The 26754-nt window shown below is 43.6% G+C and overlaps 1 protein-coding gene and 1 pseudogene across 1 annotated transcript; both read right to left on the bottom strand.

Annotated features, from left to right (window-relative positions):
• Positions 1–6140: 6140 nt before the first annotated feature.
• On the bottom strand, positions 6141–10530 carry LOC136456618 (lipoyl synthase, chloroplastic). The gene is made up of 7 exons (XM_066456529.1): positions 10028–10530; positions 9692–9873; positions 9405–9495; positions 9151–9308; positions 7006–7177; positions 6795–6905; positions 6141–6593 (listed from the first exon to the last, which is right to left on the bottom strand). The coding sequence occupies exons 1-7, from the start codon at positions 10328–10330 to the stop codon at positions 6513–6515; spliced, it is 1098 nt and encodes a 365-aa protein (XP_066312626.1). The 5' UTR covers positions 10331–10530; the 3' UTR covers positions 6141–6512.
• Positions 10531–11526: 996 nt separating this feature from the next.
• LOC136456617 (protein PAT1 homolog 1-like) lies at positions 11527–17892 on the bottom strand (annotated as a pseudogene).
• Between the last annotated feature and the right edge of the window lie 8862 nt (positions 17893–26754).

Below are 26754 nucleotides of genomic sequence, written 5' to 3'. Positions count from 1 at the left end.
TGAAATGTACTGAAGTATGACTTATATGCTTCAAATAGAGTGGATACCTTTTGCAGCCAAGTATCAGCTAAGGACTTTAGTGACATTCATCTCATACAAAATTGGCAATTCAAGGCTTAGTTCATTGTTCAATTGTGACTGAGTGAAACTATTACCCTAGATGGATGTTCAACTTAACAGTCTCCATCGAAACACTGTATATAAAAAAAATATGGTTCTGAGACTATTCTGTCACAAACCCTAGAGTTTGGTGGGGATTGTTGGATATAATATGGGCTTGGCCCATATAATATTTAATAAATCAAATAAAATTATATGGCACGTAACATTAAGCGTTGTATAGTTTAATACCATACGAGATTTTGATTGAACATTGACTTATCTTATATGGTTGGAAATTATTCATCTAAATGGAGAAGTTGATAAAAGGATAAAGGTGTGCCACATGCACGCGTGCGCCGCCGCCGCCACCGTCGGTCGAGTCGGGCCGTGGGCGTGGGCGTGGGCGTGGGCATGGGCCGAGGCGTGGCGGGCGGCGAGCGAGTGGGCGAGCGTGGCTAGTCTTTTGCCACTTAATCCACATTATCACGGGAGTTACTCCCTTTGATGGTGGAGGCGAATTGATTGCGTCAGTTACCGTCCTTTCCGCTTCCGATTCTCCGTCTCCTAGGATTCTCCACTGCCTCTCTTCCTTCCTGTCGCACCCATATATCTGAGTCCTCCGTCAGTCCAAATCTCCGTCTTTCGCAACCACCCTCGAGAGAAACCACATCTCAGCAGCCTTCAGGCTTCCCCGTCCCGTACCTCTGCGCGCACAGAGCAACGGGAGAGCATGTGCCTCCAGAACCCTCGCCCGCTTGAGAACCTTGCACGGGGTGTGCGGCGATTATGTTTTTGGGGAGCGATCCACGACTGCTCGTCCACGTACGTCTTCTTCCTGGTGATCCATTCGTGGGACTGCACTGCGAACATCGTCCTGCATCGACTGTGGTCCACGACTTCGAGCAACGCACTATGTCAACTAGTGCGAATGGAGCCTCTGATGCCCTCAGCATGGGACCCTCCGCTGGATATAGTCTAATATTTCTGATTACTGTAATATGTGCTTTTACTGTATCTACCTATATGTCATCTCTGCATGTTGTAGCGTTCGTTAGAGATATACACATGCGCATATATGCCGTCACGAACCTGCTGATGTTATTTTTCTGGATTAAACTGATAATGGAAATGCCTAAATTTCTAACAAATATTTTATAATTCGGGACAAATTTTGAACCTTTGATCTATATCATGTATTTCATAATGAAGGGAGTATGAGATTAACAAGGAAAGTGAAAAAAAAATATGCACATTAGATTTTATGATGATCTAATGGATTATGTCAGATTAAAAAATTTATACATAATAGAATTAACAAATATTAAATTTAGACATGTTCTTTAATTGCCACTTTGCCCGGGTTGATTGGTTCATTATTCAGGTGACCACAAATATAATTGAACCTCATCGACTCATCGTTGACCACAAATATAACTAAACCTCACCGCATATTACTTGCTTTGTGTCTGGTTAAGGGAATTTAGTAAAGACTTAAAACCTTTGCTTGTATTAAGGGTGGGCGCAACTTGTTGGTCACTGTACTATGGCTTAGCATCAATGATGCTATTAAAAAAAAGAAAAAAATGTTTCTACAGGCTATTTATTTGGTTATTACTCATTGGCTACATACTCGTACTATTCTGTAGAAGTTAGCTTCACATTGTATGGTTATGATGGTCTCTTAACAGTTGGTGCATGTAGTCAATGCTATTTTTTCCCAGTGCATAGGTGGCTATCTAATTTACAAATAGTCACTGAAATATATCGCTTAACTATTTATTTGTGTAGTGCACCACAGTACAGTGAGAATTTAATAAAAGCTTCCTTAAAAAAAACTGTATGCCTCGGCAAGAGTCAAGACTGCAATGACATGGTGTGGCTGCAAAACCAGTTTAAATCTTTCCCTTTTGATCAGCCGTACTAGTACAGACAATTTCGCTGCAGGAATACCACTAGAAACTGCAACCCACATACTAGGATCTCGGGAGCTTGGGACGTCGGCCCCAGTTTTTCATCTTTTCCCGCTTTGGAGCACAAGACCGAGCGTGTCCATTTGATAATTGCCACTTTTTGACTGCACTTTCTCGGGAAACAAAATTTCTCCTGCTCCACGCGACCACGCCTCCACCGCCTCGCCGAGTAGTATAAAAATCTTGGTGTGCTTCAGCAACCGCCGGCAGTGCATGCTCTCGCTTTCACTCGCATGGATCCCCCGTTCCAAAGGTGGCACATCCAATGATCATTGATACCAAAAGTTTCATGGATCCAAAGCACAAGACCGAGAACCCTACAATCAAACAAGGCTCCATCTGGTGCCAGCCCACTTGTCTCTGATGGAAATACCAAATATAGGGCTCGTTTGGTAGGGATCTAGATTCTCCCATAATCGTTTCAGATCTAGATTCTCCTTAGAAACGTTTTTCTGTTAAAATAGGAATCACTCTGTAAGAATCGATGAAACGTTTGGCTATTGATCTAGATTCTCCTTCAAATAAACTAGAATCACTGTGAAACACCTATTTGGGTGATTCTCATTCCTATTGCAAAAACAAGAAACGTTTTTCCTGAGAATCCAAAACGTTTATGTCACCTATTTAGGTGTTTGACAGTGATTCTGTTGATTCACCTGAGAATCTGAAACATTTCTGTCATCCAAATGGGGCCGTAGTATGAAAACTACAAGAAAAAGTGGAGCTTTGACATTTCAAATACATATTGGACGTTAATGTGTGAGGCATAGGCGCATAGCAGATTAAGATTTTACTCCTGGTCTAAACTACTCATTGTTTTTGCATGATAACTAACTTGCTTTTATAGAGAAGATTAATCGAGGGCAAGCCCAACGTGCACTCCCCGGGCCAGCACCAGCACCGCACTGGCACTGCTCACAGGTCGTCAGGCAGGCTGCATACAGTCAACCCAGATAAAAACCGAGGAAAGCGCACTGTCATTCTGAGTAGTAGTTGGTAGCCTGCATGCTTTGGCGCGCGTGTGGTCCTATCCTAACCTCTGATTGGTAGCAACTTGAAAAGCGCAACGCTCGCCACGGCTCACTTTACCACCCTGCTTTTGGCTGATGTCTCCTCTCTCTCCTCTGCCTTTTCCTTGCCGGGCCACTGTTCTCTACAGTGATTTTCTCACCCAACAAAACAGCAGCCGCTGCCGGTCGGAGTAGTTGTTGATAACACGGGCTGCCGGGCTGGTCCAGTCCATCACAATCTGCCGCCCGCCCGAGCGCGCCCTACAATGGCAATCATCGCCGCCGTTCGGAGTCGTCGAGACGTGCTTTGTCACGACGAAGAGGATGATCGTGGAGGCAGTGGCGCAATGTGCGCCTGTCAAAGAAACGGGGCTGGGGGAGAAAGGGGGGAAAAGGGCGACACATCATTGCGTGGAGTCGGCTAAAGCCCTCGTAATCATGCCCGGCAAGTGTTCATGGCGTGAATCATGCAACACCCAACCTGACCTGGCTCTGAAAGCTTTTTACAGATACACATACGGCACTCGCAATGCGCCATACGAAGGCGATCGGACACATCGGCAAGAGCATGTTCATAAACTAAAATACTGTTCTGATTTATTGTTGTGGAAGAAAAATACTGTTCTGTCTGAAAACACTGTTTACGTGAACTGTGGTTTCGTGAGTGGGCTGGCCGGCCAGCCACCAGCCAGCCGCTGTGTGCACTCGCTGCAAATGCGCTGCACATGGCGCTTTTCGTCCGTTCCAGTGCCAGCGCGCGCCCAGGCTCGGCAGCCCGCACGCCGCCGCGGCGTCATTTTCTTCTTCTCCGCCCGGGCCCCGCCGGTGGCGATGGGGCGGCCGCGGTTCGGGGGAAGCACGAAAGAATGATTCGGCCACAAGGGACGATAACGGGAGAATGTCTTCAGATTCCCGAGTCCGGCCTGCTAAATAAAAGTAGGGGATGGACAGTGCAGCTGCAGCGCATGTGTGGTAGCAACGTGGGCATGGGGAGACCGTTAGGGCGAAGGTGGATAGCCGTTGGCAACGGTGCACGTTCGGATCTCCCCGCCGTCCCGTCCTGCCAGCGCTCCGCGGCGGAGGAACCGCACATGCTGAATTTTGCACCCCCTTTTCCCGCCTTTATTGGCCGGGCGATTGGGCCACCGACGGTCCAGATGGAGCCACCGATGAACAGCCAGGGTTCGTACGCCTGCGAGCGCTTAGCTCGCTGGAGTAAACATACTGTAAGTCTGTGAGCAAGTACCACGAAGCGCCGTGCACGCGTAGGGTGCCGGACGGTGCGTGGCATGGCATGCACGGCTTTGGTGGTGCGCGGGGCCCGGCAAAATCCTGCGTCCGGCTTCTGCCCCCAGGCGGCCAGGCTCAGGGAATGGCGCGCCGCTTGCCGCTCGGGCGGCACTCGTTGCGCCCGTGAGCCCGAGCAGACTCTGCGGAACCCCCGGCACTCGTTGCGCCCGTGAGCCCGAGCAGACTCTGCGGAACCCGGACCGGCCCAGAATTTGCCGCAGATCTTGTTGGGATCCGCTGCTAGCCTGCTACGGAGAGGACCGCGGCCGTTTTGGTGTGGCGTCGTGGTCCTGTGGATTTGGAGTTATGTCCTCCGACTCCGAGCTTGCACCGCGACGGGGACGAGTAGATGAATGGCAAGGTCAATGGCCGCATTGCGTGCCTTTAATCAATTCAACTCGCTGAAAAAGAACGGCGGATGCCATTGTTATCAGCTTTACAGCCGGTGCTGTGGCGATTTACTACCGTTTTCGGTGTAGCTTTCGGCGGTCCCGGCCCAGTTAGGACAACAGATCAGTGAAGTTGACAAGTCGAGAGTGGCCACCACCATTAGGAATTGATGTGAACTCTAGTACATGGAAAGATGGTAGCAGGTGGGCATCAAAGCACGTACTAGCTGCTCCGTCAAGTTTTACGACCGGCTGTACACACAGACACACACAGTGGATGATAATTACTACTACGTCCCATAAAAAATCGCTATGAGACTCGCACCGGTTAAATCTGTTTAAGTTTTACTAAATTGATGCCAAATCTTAGCAATATTTGTATGTCTAAAAAATTATTATGAAAATATATTTAACGATCTATCCGACTGTTATGTTTTTTTTTCTTTTTTCAGTTGCTTCTGTTACCACGGGAAAACATTACTACCGATAGAGTTATGGAGCTGAAGTAAAAGAAAAACTGTTTCACCGGTGACGTAGAGACGTGTCAAATGAGAGCGGCATGTAGATCACGGTACTCGATCTGACGTTACCACGGAGCGGTGCAATACTGCTCATCTTATCCCCACCTCTGCCGCTGCGCAGTCCAAAGACCAGACCAGCAGCAGCAATGGCAGAGCTGCAAAGCCGCGCCGCATCGTGCCTACGTGGTGGTACCGCGCTAGAGCTCATGGGCAGAGCAGACATCAGAACCTGTGGATATGTAGCGACGCTTCAGTGATACAGATCTGGATAAGTGGAACAGACCGGTGCGAACCGATGGCGCCCCATGTGCAGCGACGCGACGCGACCCAACGCAACGCCAACGCCACTTTTCCGGTTATTCGCACGCTTGTCGCGCGTGGCGCAGCGAGGAGTGCCCGCTACGCTTGTTTTGTTTGCGCTCTTTTACAACAGGATCTAATTGCTGCGCATATCGATTTCTTGTCTCGTTCTCATTTGATAGCTAAATCCCTGCCCCGCCTCCATTCTTGTTTTAACAACAAAATCCAGCTGCTGTGGCTACTGATAAAGATCATGTGCAGTTGTGTACTCTCACCTTGCTTTGACTCGGAAACTTAAAAGCATTATGGCTTTTATCACACTGGAATGAATGATGCGCAGCACCGCAGCACCAAGTGCAGAAGAAGATGCAGAGCATCTCAACTTGGCAGGTGTTCGTTTGAGCTTGTTTGGCTTATAAGCCATGGCTGAAAATACTGTTGGCTGGTTTGATGCAGAGAAAAATACTGTTCGTTAGCTGATAAGCCATGACTTATAAATCATGGGATGCAACTCATCTACTTGTCATGATTCAAGTACTCATAGTGAAGCCATGGTCATGGACACGAAGAATAAAGTGCGGTATCCTCTTTTCTCCAGCTTTCCTCGTTTTCTTTCTTTTTTATCAAATGAAATGATGAACAAAGCAATGTGTAATCATCCAAAACATGGAGACAGTTTCATACAGGCTACTATACTTGAACAGCTTTTCGTGTATACAGAAAAGAATTGGCATCCTCGTTTTTAACAGGGGCAACTACTGCAGAGAGCAAAGGTGTGCATACTACTATCCGAAAAGAAAAGAAAAGAAAAAGGAGCTGGGTCTCAGCTTTCGGAAGAACCAGATGATTACGCTGTTCTACTCTTGTTTTGCTGCTCTTAACATACAATGTGTACCGATCCCATGGATTGCTCTAGCAGAAGATATTTGGTTAAGATTTGGAAGACCCAGTTTTGTTATTTCTGACCAAATTTTGGACAAAGAGCTCTCCTGCACGGTAGGAAGACCGAACCTGATAAAAATCAAATGATATAAAGTGAGTTCTTGTTACTTATATGAGAAGTATCATGATGTGTGGTACTTTAGCTATACATTACAGTGCCATTTATTTCACATTGGTGGCATATTGTTTTTTTTGGGGGGGTGGGGTGGGGGTATTTGCTGTTTAGAGTGTAAAACTGGAGGGAGTAATCAGCTGCATGTAAGCACTTACCAAGGGCCCGCTAGCAACATATCGGAAACCGACCGATTCTCCATACTCCTTCCAAAACTGGAACTTTTCGGGAGTCACATACTCTCTTACTGTTAGATGTCTTTCTGTTGGCTGTGATACCAATAGTTCCAATGTTAATAACAAGAAGGGATGACAGGATATCTAGATTCGGATATCTAGATTCAATAAGTGCTGCGGGCATTGAGCTAACCTGCAAGTACTGGCCCAAAGTAAGGATGTCAACACCAATTGCCCGTAGATCCATCATGGCTTGTTTCACTTCTTCATCAGTCTCTCCAAGACCAAGCATGATAGAAGACTTTGTAATCATTCCCTCCCTGCAATCTTTTGCATGCTTGAGAACTGCCATGCTCTGATCATACCTGTAAACATGAGGCGACAGAAGAGATGTTTACAATGTCAGAGATCATGATTCATCAGATAGAACAAAGTACAAAGGTTAGCTGGGCATTGCCAGAAGATACTAGTTTAATAATTTTCTGTGAATAATGCCATCAACATTAGCACTAGTGTTGAGATCAATAGTTATATCAAATATACTCAAATGAACATAGCATGCCAGATGAACTCATGAAAATTGGGCCCCAATGGCATGTTAGCTAGCTTATTATCTAAAAAAAATTAGTAGCCATATAAAGGAAATCCATTCAACAACTACAAACTAACACTAGAAAGAAACACAACCTGGAATTTATGAAATAAATTATTTAAGACTTTGTTCTTAATTTAAGCTTGTATTGTGTATAATATATCTATCCGTTTCTTTTCACATGTTGTGTAACACAACACATTCATGCATGCTTTGTTATTGCTTCAGCAGCAGCTTGCTAATTAGAAATATAATTGTTGAATTGATAAATATCGGTGGAACTGGATCAAGTTTAGATTCATGGTTGCCAGGAAAATGGATTTAACTATTAAGACTGGCCCACAAACAAAAACGCATAAGCAGCCTGAGTTTTTTTTTTTTTTGGAATCTAATCAGCCTGAGTTGATCATACTGCAAATGCACATTTTTTTTTCTTGAACTATGCAGGAGAGTTGTGTGTCATTTCATTAAAAAGGGCGTACCCAGTGCAGAGAGCTCCCGCTCTGTGCGGGGTCTGGGGAAGGGTATTAGTGGCAAGCCTTACCCTTGCGTGCCATTTCATTAAGATAGAAAAAAGATACAACGAGTCAAGATTAGGAAGAACCCGGACCTGAGGTACCCCCCACACACAACACTCAGAAAAACAGACTATGCCTTCTGTCCCAGGGAAAAAAAAAACACGACCACCTGACCACATTTATGTTGGGGAATTGCTGAAGGCCAGGATCCTGCAACGAAAAGGTACAACACTTTGTTTGCCTTTGCTAGGCCAGCTTCATCCAGGACATGGTAGATTATTCTTGTAGAATAAGGGATGTAAAAATAACCATGCTACTCCATGCCAACTTCTCTTGAGTTACACTGGTTAGACAATTTAAGTCCAGGACTCGATGAAACCCGTGTCACCAGTACGGGTTCGAAGGCTGGCACAAACTTCTTAAGGGAAAAAGCAGGGCGACGTCTCTCCCCCTGGTTGAGTATTTTTTTAACTATGCTACTCCATGGATGAAGTAGAACAAATGGAACTAGTTTCAACAAGCGAGCTCTAGTTGTATATGTAGGTACATCAAGTCTCTTAGGTATCCAGAGACCCTCAAGATTCACACAAGCACATTACCATGAACCTAAGATGGGATGCTCATTTCAATTTCTGAAGCTTGTGTCACTCGGGGAACATTTGATGATGGTAATAGTACATGCACCCACATGTACAAGTGGAATAAACATTTTGCAATTGAGAATACCACAATGTTAAATAAATGACCAAAAGTCTGGAACTTAGACTGTTTAAAATTATTTTTTTAGCCAAAGGGCGCCTAGCTCAAACGGTTAGGTGACCCAGAGGCACTCCTCAGGTCCTGGGTTCGACTCCCCGTGGGAGCGGATTTCAGGCTGAGGTTAAAAAAATCCCCTCGCCCGTCCCCATGTGCCAAAGCGCAGTGGAAGGCCCCGGCCCGGTTCTCACAGGGTAACGGTACCTCCTGCGTCAGGATGGGGGCGGGGGTTCGGGGGTTTTCTCGATCTGTGTGAGAAGATCTTCTTCTTAAAGGAAAAACCCGGGGGCCGTCATAACCCCCCGCAGGTCGAGTTTTTTTTTTAAATTATTTTTTTAGAACTTTCAAGGGATAGTAATCTCTAGGGGTCAATGGCACGTGGAAATTGAGTTAACTGTACTTCAGAGTTTAGATTTCACAAATTCTAAAAGAAACGCAATACTATGCCACTGAAATGACTGAAGCACATTACCCTGCCCGGGGATCCCTCACAATCCTCTGTAGACTCCTCACAGTTTCAATGTTGTGCGCATAAACATCTAGGCCGGAGTTTGCTAAAGATGAAACAGCCTCCAGGTCACCTCGAAAATCCGAGGTTAAGCACTCCACCAGTATTCCAGGTTTGAGCTCCTGAAGAGAAAATTCAGAAAACATCAGCCAGAACATTTACCCAAGTTCAAATTCTAACAAACTAAGACACAGAAAAACGCATGGGATAAGGCAGACCTTCAAAGCTCTCACTGTCTGAGCAAAATGGCTACTTCCACCATCAGGCAAGTCATCTCTATCGACACTGGTTAGCACAACATAATCTACTCTGGAAAGAACAGCATTCCTTAGATCAGCCATGTAATCAACCACATAAACAGCAAATGAACAGTGATTAACATACAACTTATAGTAAAAATCCACTGTTAAGTGTTATGTCTACTTTGATATCGCCAATTACAATTGCATAGATTAGTTTTTAATCTGCAGGATGATCAGTCAGGCAGGATTACTAGAGATCATACCCCCAGCTTGCAACAGCCAAAGCCGTGTTTAGGGGCTCCAGGGGATCCGGCGGTGGCGGCTTGTTGCTGGTCTTCACAGCGCAGAATCGACACCCGCGCGTGCAGGTGTCACCAAGCACCATGATGGTGGCCGTCGCGATGCCGTCCCCTTCGCCGCCGGCCCCTCCACCTCCGTTCCAACACTGCGCCCCCCAAAGCAACCGGTTCCGTCAGAACTCAACACTAAAACCAAAGCGCGCTCCTCTCGCACAAATAGCGCGGATCAGCTTATGCTAGGCTGACGGGTAGGTACTGACGCGATGTGCGTCACGCGGAGGGAGGCATCCGTGTGCGTACCTCGCCGATGTTGGGGCACTGTGCCTCGACGCAGACAGTGTTGAGCTTGAGCTCGCCGATGGACTCCCGCAGGCGAGCGTACTTCTCCCCCTGCGCAGCGCGCTGCCGCAGCCACGCGGGCTTCTTCACCTCCGGGTCCCTCCCGGTGTACGGGCCCGCAGGCGCCCTAGACGCCGTCCCCACCGTCGGCGCCGCCTCAGCGCGGCACCGTGCCACGGATACCGAGCCGCGTGGGGCCCCGTGGCCCCGTCTACCGCCGCATCCGGCCAGTACCGGCGGCCGCGCGAGCGAGCTCTGCATCATTGCCGGCGGAATCGGACGCGGCGTCGTGGTGCGGTGTGTAGCCGTGGTCCGTGGAGGCGATGGGTTCCAAGCGGAGCGGAGCGGTGAGGTTTTAGCGTTCCCGTTTTCCCCCTTGTGTGTGAGCAAACAGGGGAAGGCCGGCGATGATACCAAGGTTGGTTTGCTTGGCTGGGTTTTGATCGCCTGCCTTCCTGGCTCCTGCTGCTGCTTGTTCGTGGGTCCAGTTTAGTTGCCAAAAATTTTGGCAAAATGATACCGTAGTATTTTCATTGTTATTTGATAATTAGTATCTAATTATAGTCTAATTAGACTTAAAAGATTCATCTCGTGAATTTCGTCTAAACTGTGTAATTAGTTTTATTTTTTATTTATATTTAATGCTTTATGCATGTGTCCAAAGATTCGATGTGACAAAAAATCTTGAAAAATTTGACATTTTAGAGAGGAACTAAACAGGCCCCTGGCTTTTGTCGTCGTTGCGAGAAATTGGGTCAAAATGTGTGTGTTGGTAGGTCAGTATCTCAGAGATTGGAAGATACGGCTACGAGCCTGCCCTAAACGAGGCCACGGTTGGTTGAACAACGTTTGTAGAATTGTGGTGTTGGAGGCTTAATTTCCATTTGATCAAGTTTAGCGCCACTTGGAATGCGCTAACTCCAGCAAATGCAGGATTTTACCCTGGATTTCTAGTGCTAGGGAATCAAACGATTTTTTTTTTGTTCAATTCCAAACAACTCCTGACATTTACAAAGGATGCTCAGATCAGATGTGATTATTTGAACAACCTTCTGTATGAACTTGATCACGGTATGAGCGTCATATCCATCTAGGCAACCTTTTATGCCCTGCTATTAAGATAAATCTAAGCGCAACAGGATGAAACGAGAATCAATTCATACCTTTTTCTTTTGCATGCAAATGCAATTCTTTAAACAATAGAGCAACTGCAACTTAGTGATTCAGACGAACGAAACAGTCAATAATAATATCAATATTTTCATATAATGGAGCTGACAATTAGCATTTCTGAAAAGAACGGGTTCAAGCTGGAACAGCACAGTTCGCGAATGCAGACGGCTCCACACTCCGCTAGGAATATAGGGGAACATGATGAAGGCTGACAGCAAATAATCAACAAAAAGAACAAAGCAAACATTTGCACAAAGACTAGCGGCCAAGAGCCCAAGACTCAGGAGTAGCTCAATAACAGTATGTCAGTATTATAAATAAATACCCAGTAAATGAGCAAACCAGTCCAATGACCTACGAAGAACATCAACTGTAGAAATGTAAAAGGGTACATTTCCTGTTCCAGTATTCCACTATAACAATATCAGTGGGCATCTGGATCTGAAACCTTAGACGACTTAAGGCCAACTAGAAGAATGTATCTTTACCGAAGCCTAACAAGAGTACTCCATTGTTCGAACACAATTTGATCTAACTTAAGTAAACAAGACGCTAAACCACCCCCACATACTTTGACAGCTGATACTGGGCACCTTCCACACGTGAAAAATAACAAGCAGAAAGTCCCTGATAACCCAACCTGTACAATCACTGCTAAACTGGTAGGAATGCAAATGTGCCTGCCCGCTCACCAGAGGTCGTCTTCTCAGGCTAAAAACAACGCCCACTATGGTCTTCTTCGCTGGAGCAGATAAATGTTAAAAACTAAATTGCCCCATGACCACCAGTTTCAACACTGCACAGAGTTACAACAGTATAGGTACGTACATGCATAGTCTATTATAATATCATCAGGTGGGTGCTATATTAAATGACCCACATAAGGGAGATTTCACTGGTCTATTCAATTACTCTGAAGTCTGAAACCTAAACTTACGTCACAACCTGAAGTGAAGGCTACTTTCCTGAGCAAATGGAACTTCTCCAAGCTCGCTCACAACTTATAATGGGGCATGCATGTCTTCAGATACAATAATTATCAACTGAAGACCATCTCATCAATGTTTAAAAGCATTGACTCTTTGCCCTTGTGTGTCTCCTTCAGTTACATCAACCAGGAACAGATTCTGAAGTGATGTGCCCACCTCTAGCACCCGAGGGATTGAAACCTGTTACTGGCATGGATCTCTGAGCAAAATCAAGAAGCCGCTGGCGTTGCTGCTCATTTGTATGAGGAAGGCTTGCACGAAGTAGCTCAACAGGCATCTCCTTACTAGTAGCTTTGGAAGCCTCAGGTCCAATTCCCGAGCTTGGTGCCTGCATGCCAAACATCTGCTGAATGCTTTCAAACTTACTGACACAGTATTTTGTTAGAAGCCCAAAGAAAGCATCAAACGATGCCTGCCAGAGAGCACGGTTTGGCACAGTGTAGCTGGCTGCAGCATGGCGATCAGTCAGTAACTCAGTTGCTCGATCCAGTACTGATTTAATAACTAGAGAAGCCCCATCACCAGCAGAGCTACCAAGAGGGCGCAGGGGTGGCTGTTCAGATGAACAGACAACAGCAGCAAGACAGGCACTAAGAGCACCAAGTTCCATGTGATGCACACAAGACGAAACAGCCTTCGCAAGAGCAACTGTAGTTTCTGCTGCACTCGAGTCTGATGGCAAACCCCCAAACAAGAACCTCAAATGGCGAAAAATAGCCATGCATACTATCCGGGTCAACTCGCTGCCAGGGACAAGAAGCCGAAGGTAACGTGCTAAAAACTTACGTCCTTTGGGCAGAGAAACAATGCGAAGAAAAACAACATCGTCCTTCAGGGCTAACCCAGATGAATGACCAGATTTGCTGGGTCCGAGAGGATCAACAAACTGCAGTGATGCTGCTAGACCTTCCAGGAGGACTTGCCGTCTTCGCTTCAGTTGGAAAATGTTGTCCTGCGACTGGCTAGACTGCAACAGACGGTCAGTGTCATCAACCTCAAGAAGAAGGCAAAGGGCGTCTTCAACAGTGACTCTTGCTGCAAGCATTGGTTCTTTCTCCAGGGGCCTCACAGTAGACTTCTGATCATGAGAGCCATCAGCAGATGAAGGATGGTCAACTTCAAGAAGAGACCGAGGCCTACGTATGGAAGAGAAAGATACTCTTCCAAGAGCATCAACCTGAAGATATGTGTGCTGATCACTGCTGGATCGAGATTTGGATGGTATATCTTTCATTGATGTTGGGGAGAAATTGGCCTTTTGCTTAGAAGTGGTAACCCTTTTTGCCATACAAGCTTGATGGTAGTAATCAACAACATAAGGATCACTGTTGTGACTTGCGGAATGCTGCATCCTTAAGATTGATTCAATCTCTTCAGATGACATGTACTTGGATCTAAACTTTATACCTCCGCTGTCACCATTCTGGCTACCAGTATCAGATGGTGGTTGAGAGAAGCGAGTGCTATGCTTTCCCCTCCCCGACCTTGATCTCTTGTCTCTTGATGAATGAGAACTGCCAACAGAATCAAACCTGCCTGTAACCTCTGCAGAGTGATGGGCATATAGCAGGTGAGGAGTTATATTGAGGTAATTCTGATGGGGTGATTGGACCTGTGCCAATCTCTGCTGATGCTGAGAAAATAGGAGTGACGGCATTGGGCTATTAGGAAGTGATAATTGTTTGTGCAATAGGTTGGGCAGTAGATTAAGATGTTCCCCAGTGAAAGGGTTACCATGGTTCGACCAGTCATTTTGCACTAGATTGTTTACAGGCAGGTTAAGAGCACCGTAAGGCATTCCTCCCGTGTATGGCAGACCATGAGATGGTCCGACCATATGGTATGGAGAAGCAGAAAGTGACATGCTCGGAGAACCCATTTGGAGCCCAGCACCAATTGATGGAATGCTCCCATGACGTGTAAGGCCTTGAGCAGAGTAAGGGGATCTACCACCACCAGCAACAGGTGGTGGGAATGAGGTAAATGAAGATGTCTTTGGTAAAACGATAGGCTCACTTGACCGGTGCTGCAGTGGCTGCTGAGGGTAGGAAGATGTTCGACTTAGTGGTCTGGAGTTGGAATCCCCTTGCTGAACTGAAGAATTGGATGACCACCATCTTTTACTTTCGTGGAATTCCCCATTTTCAAATATGTCTTGATCTCCCCAGTTTGAAAACTCCACATCCTCAGCCCAGTCAACAGTTAAAGAACCTGAAAAGGATATTGCATTGTTCAGTGACAAATTGAAATTTAGGCATATATGAAATCTGATTATCTGACAGAAAATTCTGCAAAGAAAATTCTTAAGGCAATAATTATGTCAGACTCTTGATACAATAAAGATTCCCTCAAATTCACAGTTACACATGTTAGGCTATTTTTTTTTCTCTCGATCACACAGGAGAGATGTGTATCTTTGTATTAAATAGAGAAAAAAGGGAAAGAGTCCCATACAAAGAAGACTCCTTACCTCACCCAGGCTAAACATTACACAAAAAATATTATATATATATATAAAATCAAACGATGAGGCACAGCAGAAAGAACATATAGTCAACAACGAACTGACAATTCTGAAACCACTATAGTTTGAGCATCAGACTTCAGACCAGACATACCACAACATAAACACCATAGTATTAAACTTCAGAGCAACATGCCATAAGGGAAGAAATATCACTCACTTCCTCTTGAAATGGATCTCCTGTCCCCAATAACACCAGGATTCCGGATTCCACTAATGCTTCGGTTCAACTGCCAGTGAAAAGTGTGAATTTTCAGGGTGTGCCAAGTAACAGAAAGAAAACATAATAGCAAGCAAGCACAAAAGGAAAGGCTAAAACAAAGCCATCCATAAACCAATCCATGAGGAAGCAATACAAGATTACCCTCAGAAAAAAAAAAATCATCCTTAAAACATGTTCAATTGCCACAGCCTACGGATATAGGGGCAAAACAGCTTTAACTGGTGCCTAAGATTTGAAAAGTGTAGGTCATGATTCATATCATTGTCATGCCAGAAGTGCAAACATGTGTTTAAGCTGTGTCATCATCCAGTCCCGCTGGGGGCACTGCCTCACTGGTACATCGCCTAATAAAAGCCTGTTAACTATGGCGATAGCGAAAACTTCAATGGACATCATTAAGCATAAAGGTTGCATTTGAATTATGGTCTCAAGTTCCATTCAGAACTCAGATCGATTCAATTAACAAAATATGCATAACCATTCTTCTCATATCGTTTCAATTACCTAGATACAAATTTGAATGAGAGCTAGCTACTCATATAACCGGGCCCAGAAAAATCTGCTATTAAAAGGGAGCATACACTCATCAAAGCAAATACACCAAAGCCAGATAAAGTTAAGTTTCCAAATAAGAATCTCAAAACAAGTAACATACCTTAGCAAAGGTGCTTGCAAGATCATCAATGTCAGACAAGTTACTCAGATCGTCAGTCTGCATAGCACAATAGTTGGGATTGAAACATATCATGAGGGTATAAATATTGAGCTTCAGAATTCAGAATGAAAAGAAATCAAAGCACTAAAAAAGTGTCATGCACAGCAGTATAGGGAGCGATCCCAGTTACACATGCATGCACCTCTCAAAGAACATCAGCTTCAAAGATTGAACAGTACAGCTACTTCATCACTAAATACTGTATGTAGACTTTGATCATCATAATTAACGCCATGTGACAGTTTCAGATGTGCTCTTTAATTCCAAGTAATTAACTCGTACCCACTAAAAGTTGGATATGTTAATTTGTCATTAGCTACCAACATTTCAACAAGTAGCACTATCGTCAACACTTGGAACCAGTTCATTGTAAAACAAAGCCTTATGGTTATCGTCGCAATCAACTATGGATCCCAAAATGCAGAAGATAAGTCAGTTTGTGCCTGAAAAAATATTTGAGGGTGGAGCAGCACAATGAAAAGTATTCCAGAAGCTCAACCACACCAAAATCTCAAGAAAGGCCACTGTGAACACTATTTATTTCATTATTGTCACTTCATCCAAATAGAGCATTCAGTGTTACTACCCTTTCCTAAAAAACAACATCTACAATGTTCTAGTTATTCTCGATAGTGCCTTAACAATCCAACAAAATGATGTGTGCAAGAATACTCTTCTTCCATCTCTGTCGTGAACAACTCAATCCAATAACGAAGCTAACCCAATCCAATAACGAAGCTCTTGTGCTACCAAGCAAACTTAAAACCATTTATTCAACACATCTAGGGTGCCTACGACCAAGCACACAATATATTCTGGATGTGAACCTCAATTCCACTAAATTTTGGAGCACTACTAATGTGAACCTCAATTCCACTAAATTTTGCCCTTGCGGCCCACAGGAATATATTCTGGATTGCTCCCCGCACTAATCTTCCACTATCAGTCAGGCCATGCAAAAATTGACATGTACCGAGAAAGAAATAAAGCATCCATGGGAACCAAACGCACAAACGAGGAACGGGAGGCACACAATTTATAAAGAAATAATATGGGCAACTTTGTAGATATGATGGTTCTGGAATCTGCACCTCATCTCCAACAGAGTTCAGCCGGTACAGCCCCTCATCTGGCCCACCGAATCCACCGCCATTGCCATCACTGCCTGGCTTCCTCCAAGCCCCCGAGCTCGAACCCGTCCAGTGGCTCCTTCCCGAAGAAGGCGTACTGCTCAGCGTCAAAATTCTCTGCAGCAAGAAACGTCAGATCATCTCAGCATCGGCAAGAGACGACTTTGTTCAAGAGCAACAACCACGAACTAAACGCAAGAACATCACAGGAAACAATTCCCACAGACAAAATCGATTTTTTTGTTAATATTCTTGAACCCAAAGGCCTCACTGGAACAATTCTCCATCGGAGCCCGAAAATTCGCATCAGAAACACCGCAACAGAGGCGCCGACCAGAGCACCCACCAAATCGACCCGAACAGCACCAACAACCAGCCAACCAACAACAACAACCGAACGAACCGGCAACCAGACCAAACGCGGCAAGAAACCCACCAGCGCAGCGGATTCAGCGGCCAGGAGCCTCACCTGCGGCGGCGGAGGAGGACGCGCCGCCTCTGCCCTCGGGCTCGACGCCCAGCATCTCCGCAGGACCCCTAGAAGCAGTAGCAGCAGCGCCGGTAGCAAGCGGCGGCGCGCATCTGGGGCTAGGGCCTGTTGGCGCGATTTCCTTCCGGGCTTCGGATCTGAGAGCTGGGCGAGGGAAATAGAGAGAGAGCTCGGCCTCGGCTGCTGCTTACTTCTCCCCTCTCTCTCTCCCTCTCCTCTCCCTCTCTCCTGCTTTAAATACAAAATATTTCCGAAATACTAGACGCGGCAGGTGAATTTATGACTCCCAAAGAAAACTATAGGATGGAAACCTATAGAGAAAAAGAATTGATTTTTCCCCTTCGAGGTAGTACTAACAGGCTTCTGAAAAATAGGATCTCAAATTCCGAGGCACATCAAGGGAAGAAGAAAGAGAGAGGTAGTAGGCAATTGTAGTCGTAACAGTGGAGCAACTAGAGGGAGATTGGCAATTGTAGTGGTATATGAGATGCTGAAGAAGGGATAAGATCACGAGGGAGGGAGGAAGAGGGCTTTCAGTCTGGCTTGTTTGTCACTCTATCTCATTCTCACCTATCTATCTCTTTTTTATTTGTATGTGTGAATGGTGCTTTTATCTTTCTCTTTCTCTTTCTATAGGATGCATTTTTTTTTAATTAGACAGTTGCTTAGTCTATTTTATTTTATTATTTTGGTGTGGCTGCTAATCTAGCTCTGTGCTGCTCCAGTACCATGCTTTCTCTCTCCTCTATGATTGTTTGTCTCACTAATGGTGGTATTGGGTGTGGATTTGGCATTGGGCTAGCAGTTGGTTAGTGGTGAATGGTAGGAGGAGCCATTGTTAATGGAATGGGTGTGTGAAAGTAGGTCCTGATTCTCCGTACTAGGCGGCCTCTGAGTGTGAGCGCTTCCTCCTCGGATTCGATTCTCTGGCGATCTTGTCAGTTTTTTTATTACAAGATAACTTAGCCCCGTTTAGTTGCAAAAAAATTTTACATAGTAACTGTCACATCGAATCTTGCGGCATATGCATGGAGTACTAAAAGTAGACGAAAAAAAAACTAATTACACAGTTGGTCGAGAAATCTCGAGACGAAACTTTTGAACCTAATTAGTCCATAATTGACACTAATTACCAAATACAAACGAAATACTACAGTGAGCCAAAATCCAAAAATTTTTGGATCTAAACGCACCCTTAGAGAAACATATGAGGACAGAAATCATACCAATCACAATACAAAATGGGGCAATTATACCTCCAGCAAATTTTAATTTTCAAGAGAAAAAGAGCTATTATAAAGTGCATTTGGATTTTCTCATGCCTTTAGGTCAAATAGAGATTCTGAAGTACTATTAGCATTCATGCTAGAAAAAAACACTCCAATACGTAGTGTGATTTTGTTATTTCATATGTCGGTCATAACAATTAATCTGGTGCATGTGATTGGACATAGATTCACTGAAACAAAACTCTCTATCCCCCAATATGAGTTTTATTAGTACCTACCAAGTTTCATCCAAATAAAATCCATCCCCTTGCCATTCATAAGCCATAACTATGTCATCCAATTTTTTCCTATACGGCACCTTATTTAATGATAAGGAAACCTTCATTCAGACTCACCTTAAGCTCAAACCGCTATAAAGTCGTGTAGACATAATACATTCCTAAGTGTTTGCCAAATCATATATGCTACTCTTTTCGTTCTAAACTATAAGACATTTTGTTTTTTCTAGATTTATAGTATTTGTTATGCACTTGGATACATATTACTATCTTTCTCCCTAAAAGAATGCAACTATGGGTTGCGTGCCACTCTGAGTGCTTCACGTTTGATTAAATTTCTAGTAAATAATATTCACAATTATAGCTCTAAATTAATTTATTATGAAAATACATTTCGTAATTAATCTAATGATATTTATTTTCTATTATAAATATTTATCCTTTTTATCTATAATTGGTTAAAGGTGATATACTAAAACATGATATTGTTTCAAAATTACATTCTTTTGGGACTGGAGGGAGTATGTATAAATTCATATAGTAAAAGCAATGTACCTAGAGAAGTCAAAACGTCTTATAATTTAGAACATAGACGGTACATCATAAGAGTTCAACAATATTTATTTATTCATTATTTCTTTTTAAAACCATTTCCCTTGAAAAAACAATGCTTGAAAGACTACATGCAAACTACAATGCACGTCAGAGTATCCGATTCAAATTCATAGTGTGGTTTCTATTTGTCGACTCCTATTTAAAACTCTATCACAAGTTTAACGTTTAGAATCTTATCCTTACTACTCCATTTTTTCCACAATATAGAATTATAGATATTCGATCTTTGATGTATCTATTATGAATTGATAATATGATAGTGTCGGGTTCATAAATCCGGGGTCCCTTATGAACCGGCTTCCCATCAAAGGTTCGGCCCAGCAGACAACATTGCGAACGACGCGCAACTCCTGGGCCGACCCAAATACCTAAACGATAGGCTAGAATGGCAATCCAATCTCCGATCGGAAGACATCGCTAAAGCGAAACAAACGCTCGCTTCTGACTTTGACCTGCTCTCTCTGACCGGGAGGCCTGGCCAAAGAGGAATAGCGCTCGCTTCCGACTCCAACCAGCCTCTCCGACTAGAAGGCCTGGCCAAATACCGCTTTCGACTCTGACCTGCGTCTCCAACCAGTGATGCGCCGAACCCCTGCTCACAGCTCTTCTACAACTGGCACAATCAGAGCCGACTGGAACCAACCGACCGGGGACGCCTGTTCGGTAAGGACCAGGAAACGAACAGAGAAAGTAAGGCAGGACACTCAAGTCAACCGCAATACCAAGGACCGTACCCTGTATACCTACAGGACAGTACCCTGGGCCTTCCTGGCATGCCAGAACTCAAGCAGTGTTGTAGGTGATGAGGACATGACACACATGCATATGACTATGTTTGGCGCATGGTATGAAGGGGTAGGAGGCCAGCAAGGGTGTCCAAGTTAAGAAGGAGGCTCAAGGCTAATTCGGTTCGAGCCCCCAAGGTGGAGGCCCAAAGCAACTCAAGTTCGAGTCTGCATCGGCCTCTAGGATCAGTCTGCCTTAAACTGGTCACTCAGGATGCATCTGGACTCCGTTTTTGATGATCCACATATGGTTGGAAAACTTATTTGATAAGAAAGCCAATCCAAGTGGTCTCGTGTCAAAATACCTTCAGAATCAATGGTAATCGTTGAAACAAGTCAGTGTCTAGAATCTGCCAGGGTGCTGCGACACTGTCTTTTGGTCTATTGGACCGTGTATCGTGTTTGGGCCCATTAGGGGGCGCGTCCAGGGTAGGCGACGACCCTAAGACCTTTATAATCATATGCCGCTACTGTCATCAGGTTTATCTTGATTGGAAGATGACGGTAGAACAAAAGTTTAATGCCCACCTTGTGCCTGATCATCATAGAGTTAGACAAGCTACTAGTAAGTTTAAGGACTTTGTCATTATTTTGTGGAATGGGATAGCTGCACAGGATGCTTTACCTAAAATGTGGAAAGAACTTAAGATAGCTATGCGTGATCGTTTTGTTTCTCCTTCTTATCATAGAGATTTGCGTAAGAAATTGATGTGTTTAGAGAAAGAGTTTGTTGTTATTCCTCTTGCTATGACTAACCTTCTGTAGGATAATATCCAAAAGCGAGAGGATGACATGGAAGAAAATGAGGAGCTCATAACCTCATATGCAAATTCAGAACCATCACTTCACAATGCACCTATTACTCCTGCTGAGAACACAGGTAATGCCCATGGTGCTACACTCACGGAAGGTGAGAATTATTTTAATGTACTAATTTTTTTTCACAAACCATGCTATTATAGAACAATTGTTAGTGGAACCCTCTCTTGATTTATCTCTGTCCCATGATAATTTGCTTGAAGTTCCTTGTGATAAAGATGAATTAATTGATGATGCTTCAGTTTTACATGTTTTAGAACAAGTCACTTGTGCTAAAAATAAACATGTTATTCATATTGCTACTAAAACTGATAAGTTCAAACTATTGTTTTCTTTACATACTTTGGGTTACATTAAATTTTATGTTTTGTGTAACCTAGATTGTTTGGAGGAGATGCTTTTTAAATATGCTGATTTGCCTTGGTTTTTAAACACATATTATGTTATTGGCAAATATAACAACAAAGGACAATATATGATACATCGAGTATACATTCATAGTAATATGAATTCTCCTTTTGTTGTACAAGATTATGATCGTTTAGAAGGGCAGCCATAATAATACAAACATTTTCTCATGTTTCCTCAAAGAAACAAGTTCACTTCAAGAAGGGGAGCATTATTGGTTGCTACCTATGTCTGCTACACCATCTATTCCTGCATTGTCTTTGGTTAGTTCTAATCTTTTGCATGATAGTGTTGACATACATCGTGTGCATTCGGATCATGGAGTCTATATGCTTTCTAAAATTTTTATACGAGATGACATGCTAGAAACTTAGAAACATGGTCATGTTCCTTCTCACAATTATTTTAGTTTTCTTTGTCTTCGCAACCCCGTTCTCCTTTGTGTTGTGTAGGATTAGTTTTCAAGCACAATCGACGCCGAGGACAGACTTTTCAGTCAAGAAGGAGAGGATGAGGAGGACATGACACCATGCATATGACCATGTTTGGCACATGGTATGGAGGGGGTAGGAGGCCAGAAAAGGTGTCCAAGCCAAGGAGGAGGACCCAAGGCTAATTTGGTTCGAGTCCCCAAGGTGGAGGCCCAAAGCAACTCAAGTTCGAGTCTGCCTCGGCCTCTAGGACCTGTCTGCCTTAAACTGGCCACCCAGGACGCATCTAGACTCCGTTTTCGATGATCCACATATGGTTGGAAAGCTCATTTGATAAGGAAGCCAATCCAAGTGGTCTCACATCAAAATACCTTTAGAATCAATAGGAATCGTCAAAACAAGTCAGCATCTAGAATGTGTCAGGGTGCTACGACACCGTCTTTTGGTCCGTTGGACCGTGTATCGTGTTTGGACCCATTAGGGGGCCTGTCCAGGGTAGGTGACGGCCCTAAGACCTTTATAATCATATGTCGCTGCCGTCATCAGATTTTAGGTTTTTTCTTAGATTAATCTATCAAGAACAATTTCACCGTTCATTAGTTTGTGAGACCCCAACTTTATGAGATTAATCATTCATCTACAATTTGGTTGCTTTCTTTCTTGTTTTTGCTTATGTTCTTCATTGCGTAGGCAGGGATTAGCCTTCTTGGCGAGGTCAACCGGATCCGTGTCTTTGTTGATAACTAGAGGAGTTCTGGTGCTAAGATTGTAGGGTTCGATCTTTCGATCTGAAGCCGGATCGGTGTGTCATTCTATATCACAACGATAGTTACCACTACCTGATGGAAGATCGAGATCCCCATTCCCATTAAGTGGTATCAGAGCTTCAGGTATTACCATCAGGTTTATCATTACCCTAGTTTTGTTTTGTCTTTGTCCTATAAATCTAGAAAATTGCCCCACAAAAATATTTGTGTTCATCATTTTTTTCTCATATCCCATCACCCGTTGTGCTATTGCAATATTTTTAACTTCAGTTTGCTTTATTAAACCGTTGTCCCTCGTAGGTCATCGTGTTGTTGTGTTTAATCAAGTCGTTGGTCTTGTTTGAGTCTATTCGAGCACCTAAAGTTGGCCGCCGGTGGTCAATAATACCTCGGTGTTTTAGATTTTCCTCTTCTTTAATTTGAGTGAGTTTGCGTCTTTGTGCTTGGCATATTCTATAGCCACAGATATCTAGTATAGAGTGCACTACGAGATCTCAGTTTCATCTCCATGGCTGTAGCTTGATGTTTCTTGTGCATGTCAGAAAAAAGGGGAAGAAAATTATTGCGCAATAGCAGTTTCCTTTGGAGTAAACATATCTGGCTTCTTTTGTGATAGTAGGAAAAGAATACAAATACTTTTTATCGCCATTGACTAGAGATCGATCTCTATGGAAGTGAGAAGCAAGGAAAATACGTTGTTTTGCTTGGGGTCTGTGCCGAATGGGATTCATTGAGAAGGAAAGTTGAGTTCTCCTTTTGATAATGTTAGGTTATTTTTGTTTCTAGTTGGTGTAGGAAACATACGACAAAAGGAATTCGGCCATCTATTGTCATATTATTTTGTGGAGGGTCAGTGCACGTTGCTAGTGCCTTGTTTTAATTGTGTAAACTTCTTGCGGCACTTTCTGATTTAAAAAATAATAATAGCAAAAGGCAAAGTGTAAAAAAAAGAGCCACACAAAAAATAGAGAAGAACAAAAGGCAGAAGGTGCAAAAAAAAAGAGACGCATCAAGAAAAAAAATCCAGAAGTGCTTGCATCTTCTGAGTCCTTGTGCTGAGTTGCATCATTGCTTGCTTGAACTAGGCCAAGACAAGTTTAGGCCGGCGACATAGACTAGCTTGGGACTACTTTTCAATCTTGCAATTTCTGAATTAAATTATTGCTATTCCTTGCTACCATATTTTAGGCCTCCCAAGCTCCACATATATACTTTAGATCAGTGCAGAAAAAGGTTCTTGCAATCTCGGTACCACTGCCTCACAGGTATCATGAACCAGCCACTGGTTGTACTGTCCACTGCTTGCGTTGATAAGAACTTTATAAGAGCTTGGTAAGACGCTTCCACTTGCTGTGAACAGTGACACCACTGCAACCACGTAGTCAATTGATAGGGATAACTTTACCATTTGTTCCTATTTTTGTGTTTACAATGACAGGAGGTGAACAGACTAAAGATAACAGTCCTAAGGATTTCAACGAGTGTGTCAGCTAAGAGCAACTACAAGCTGCAGTAGATAATGCCCAAAAAAGAATGAATGAGGCCATCAGGAAGACTGTCACTGACACACTCATTGAACTCAACATTAGCAACAGCATGGAGACAAACGAATTTCCACACTAACCTACAAGGTTACTGAGTTGGAAACATTTATGGCGGGCAACAACGACATCTTCCGACAAGCAAGATTACGACGACGTCTTCGCCACAACACGACAGGTATGGGTGGTGTCCACCACCATCAAGGTAATAATCATCGTGTGCCCAATGATCCTTATGCTAAGATTAAGTTCACAATACTATCTTTTTCGGATCATTATGATGCTGAGGGATATCTTGATTGGGAGATGATGATAGAACAAAAGTTTAGTGCCCACCTTGTGCCTGAGCATCATAGAGTTAGACAAGCTACTAGTGAGTTTAAGGATTTACCATTATTTTGTAGAATGGGCTAGCTGCATAGGATGCTTTACCTGGAACGTGGAAAGAATTTAAGATAGCTATGCATGATCATTTTGTTCCTCCTTATCATAGAGATTTGCATAAGAAATTGATGTGTTTAGAGAAAGAGTCTATTGTTATTCCTCTTGCTATGACTAACCTTATGCAGGATAATGTCCATAAGCGAGAGGATGACATGGAAGAAAATGAGGAGCTCACAACCTCATATGTAAATTCAGAACCATCACTTCACAATGCACCTATTACTCCTGCTAAGAACACAGATAATACCCATGGTCCTACACTCACAGAAGGTGAGAATTGTTTTAATGTACTAATTTTTTTTTCACAAACCATGCTATCATAGAGCAATTGTTAGTGAAACCCTCTCAATTTATCTCCGTCCCATGATAATTTGCTTGAAGTTCCTTGTGATAAAGATGAATTGGTTGATGATGCTTCAGTTTTACATGTTTTGGAACCAGTCACTTGTGCTGAAAATAAACATGTTATTCATATTGCTACTAAAACTAATGAGTTCAAACTATTGTTTTCTTTATGTACTTTGGGTTATATTGAATTTGATGTTTTGTTTAACCTAGATTGTTTGGAGGAGAGCCTTTTTAAATATGCTGATTTGCCTTAGTTTTCTAAATACACATATCATGTTATTGGTAAATATAACAACAAGGGACAATATATGATACATCGAGTATACATTCATAGTAATATGAATTCTCCTTTTGTTGTACAAGATTATGATCGTTTAGAGGACAACCATAATAATACAAACATTTTCTCATGTTCCTCAAAGAAATAAGTTCACTTCCAAAAAGGGGAGCATTATTGGTTGCTACCTATGTCTGTTACATCATCTATTCCTACATTGTCTTTGGTTAGTTCTAATCTTTTACATGATAGTGTTGACATACATCGTGTGTATTCGGATCATAGAGTCTACATGCTTTTTGAAATTTTTATGCGAGATGACATGCTAGAAACTTAGAAACATGGTCATGTTCCTTCTCATAATTATTTTAGTTTCCTTTGTCTTTGCAACCCTGTTCTCCTTTGTGTTGTGCAGGATTAGTTTCAAGCACAATCGACGCCGAGGACGGCTTTTCGTCAAGAAGGGGAGGATGAGAAGGACATGACACCATGCATATGACCATGTTTGGCACATGGTATGGAGGGGTAGGAGGCTAGGAAGGGTGTCCAAGTTAAGAAGGAGGCCTAAGGCTAATTTGGTTCGAGTCCCCAAGGTGGAGGCCCAAAGCAACTCAAATTCGAGTCTGCCTCGGCCTCTAGGACCTGTCTACCTTAAACTGGCCACCCAGAATGCATCCGAACTCTGTTTTCGATGATCCACATATGGTTGTCAAGCTAATTTGATAAGGAAGCCAATACAAGTGGTCTCACAGAAAAATAACTTCAGAATCAACAGGAATTATCAAAACAAATTAGCATCCAGAATCTACCAGGGTGCTGCGACACCATCTTTTGGTCTGTTGGACCGTGTATCGTGTTTGGGTCTATTAGGGGGCGCGTCTAGGGTAGGCGATGACCCTAAGACCTTTATAGTCATATGCCGCTACCATCATCAGGTTTTGGGGTTTTGCTTAGATTAATCTGTCTAGAACAGTTTTGACATTCATTGGTTTGTAAGACCTTAACTTTATGAGATTAATCATTCATCTGTAATTTGGTTGCTTTCTTTCTTGTTCTTACTTGTGTTCTTCATTGCGTAGATAGAGATTAGCCTTCTTGGCGAGGTCAACTGGATCCATGTCTTGGTTGATAACCAGAGGACTTGTGGTGCTAAGATTACAGGGTTCGATCTTTCGATCTGAAGTCGGATCGGTGTGTCATTCTTCGCCACAACGATAGTTACCACTATCTAATGGAAGATCAGGATCCCCGTTCTCATTCGTCAAGAAAGGGAGGATGATGAGGACATGACACCCATACATATAACCATGTTTGGCACATGGTATGGAGGGGTAGGAGTCCAGCAAGGGTGTCCAATTCAAGAAGGAGACCTGAGGCTAATTCGGTTCGAGTCCCCGAGGTGGAGGCCCAAAGCAACTCAAGTTCGAGTCTGCCTCAGCCTCCAGGACTAGTCTGCCTTAAACTGGTCACCCAGGACACATATAGACTCTATTTTCGATGAT

The sequence above is a fragment of the Miscanthus floridulus genome, chromosome 6 (genome assembly GCF_019320115.1).
Source record: "Miscanthus floridulus cultivar M001 chromosome 6, ASM1932011v1, whole genome shotgun sequence".
Lineage (NCBI taxonomy): Eukaryota > Viridiplantae > Streptophyta > Magnoliopsida > Poales > Poaceae > Miscanthus > Miscanthus floridulus.
The sequence above is the reverse complement of the archived record's forward strand: the minus strand, read 5'-3'. Positions and strand labels throughout refer to the sequence as shown.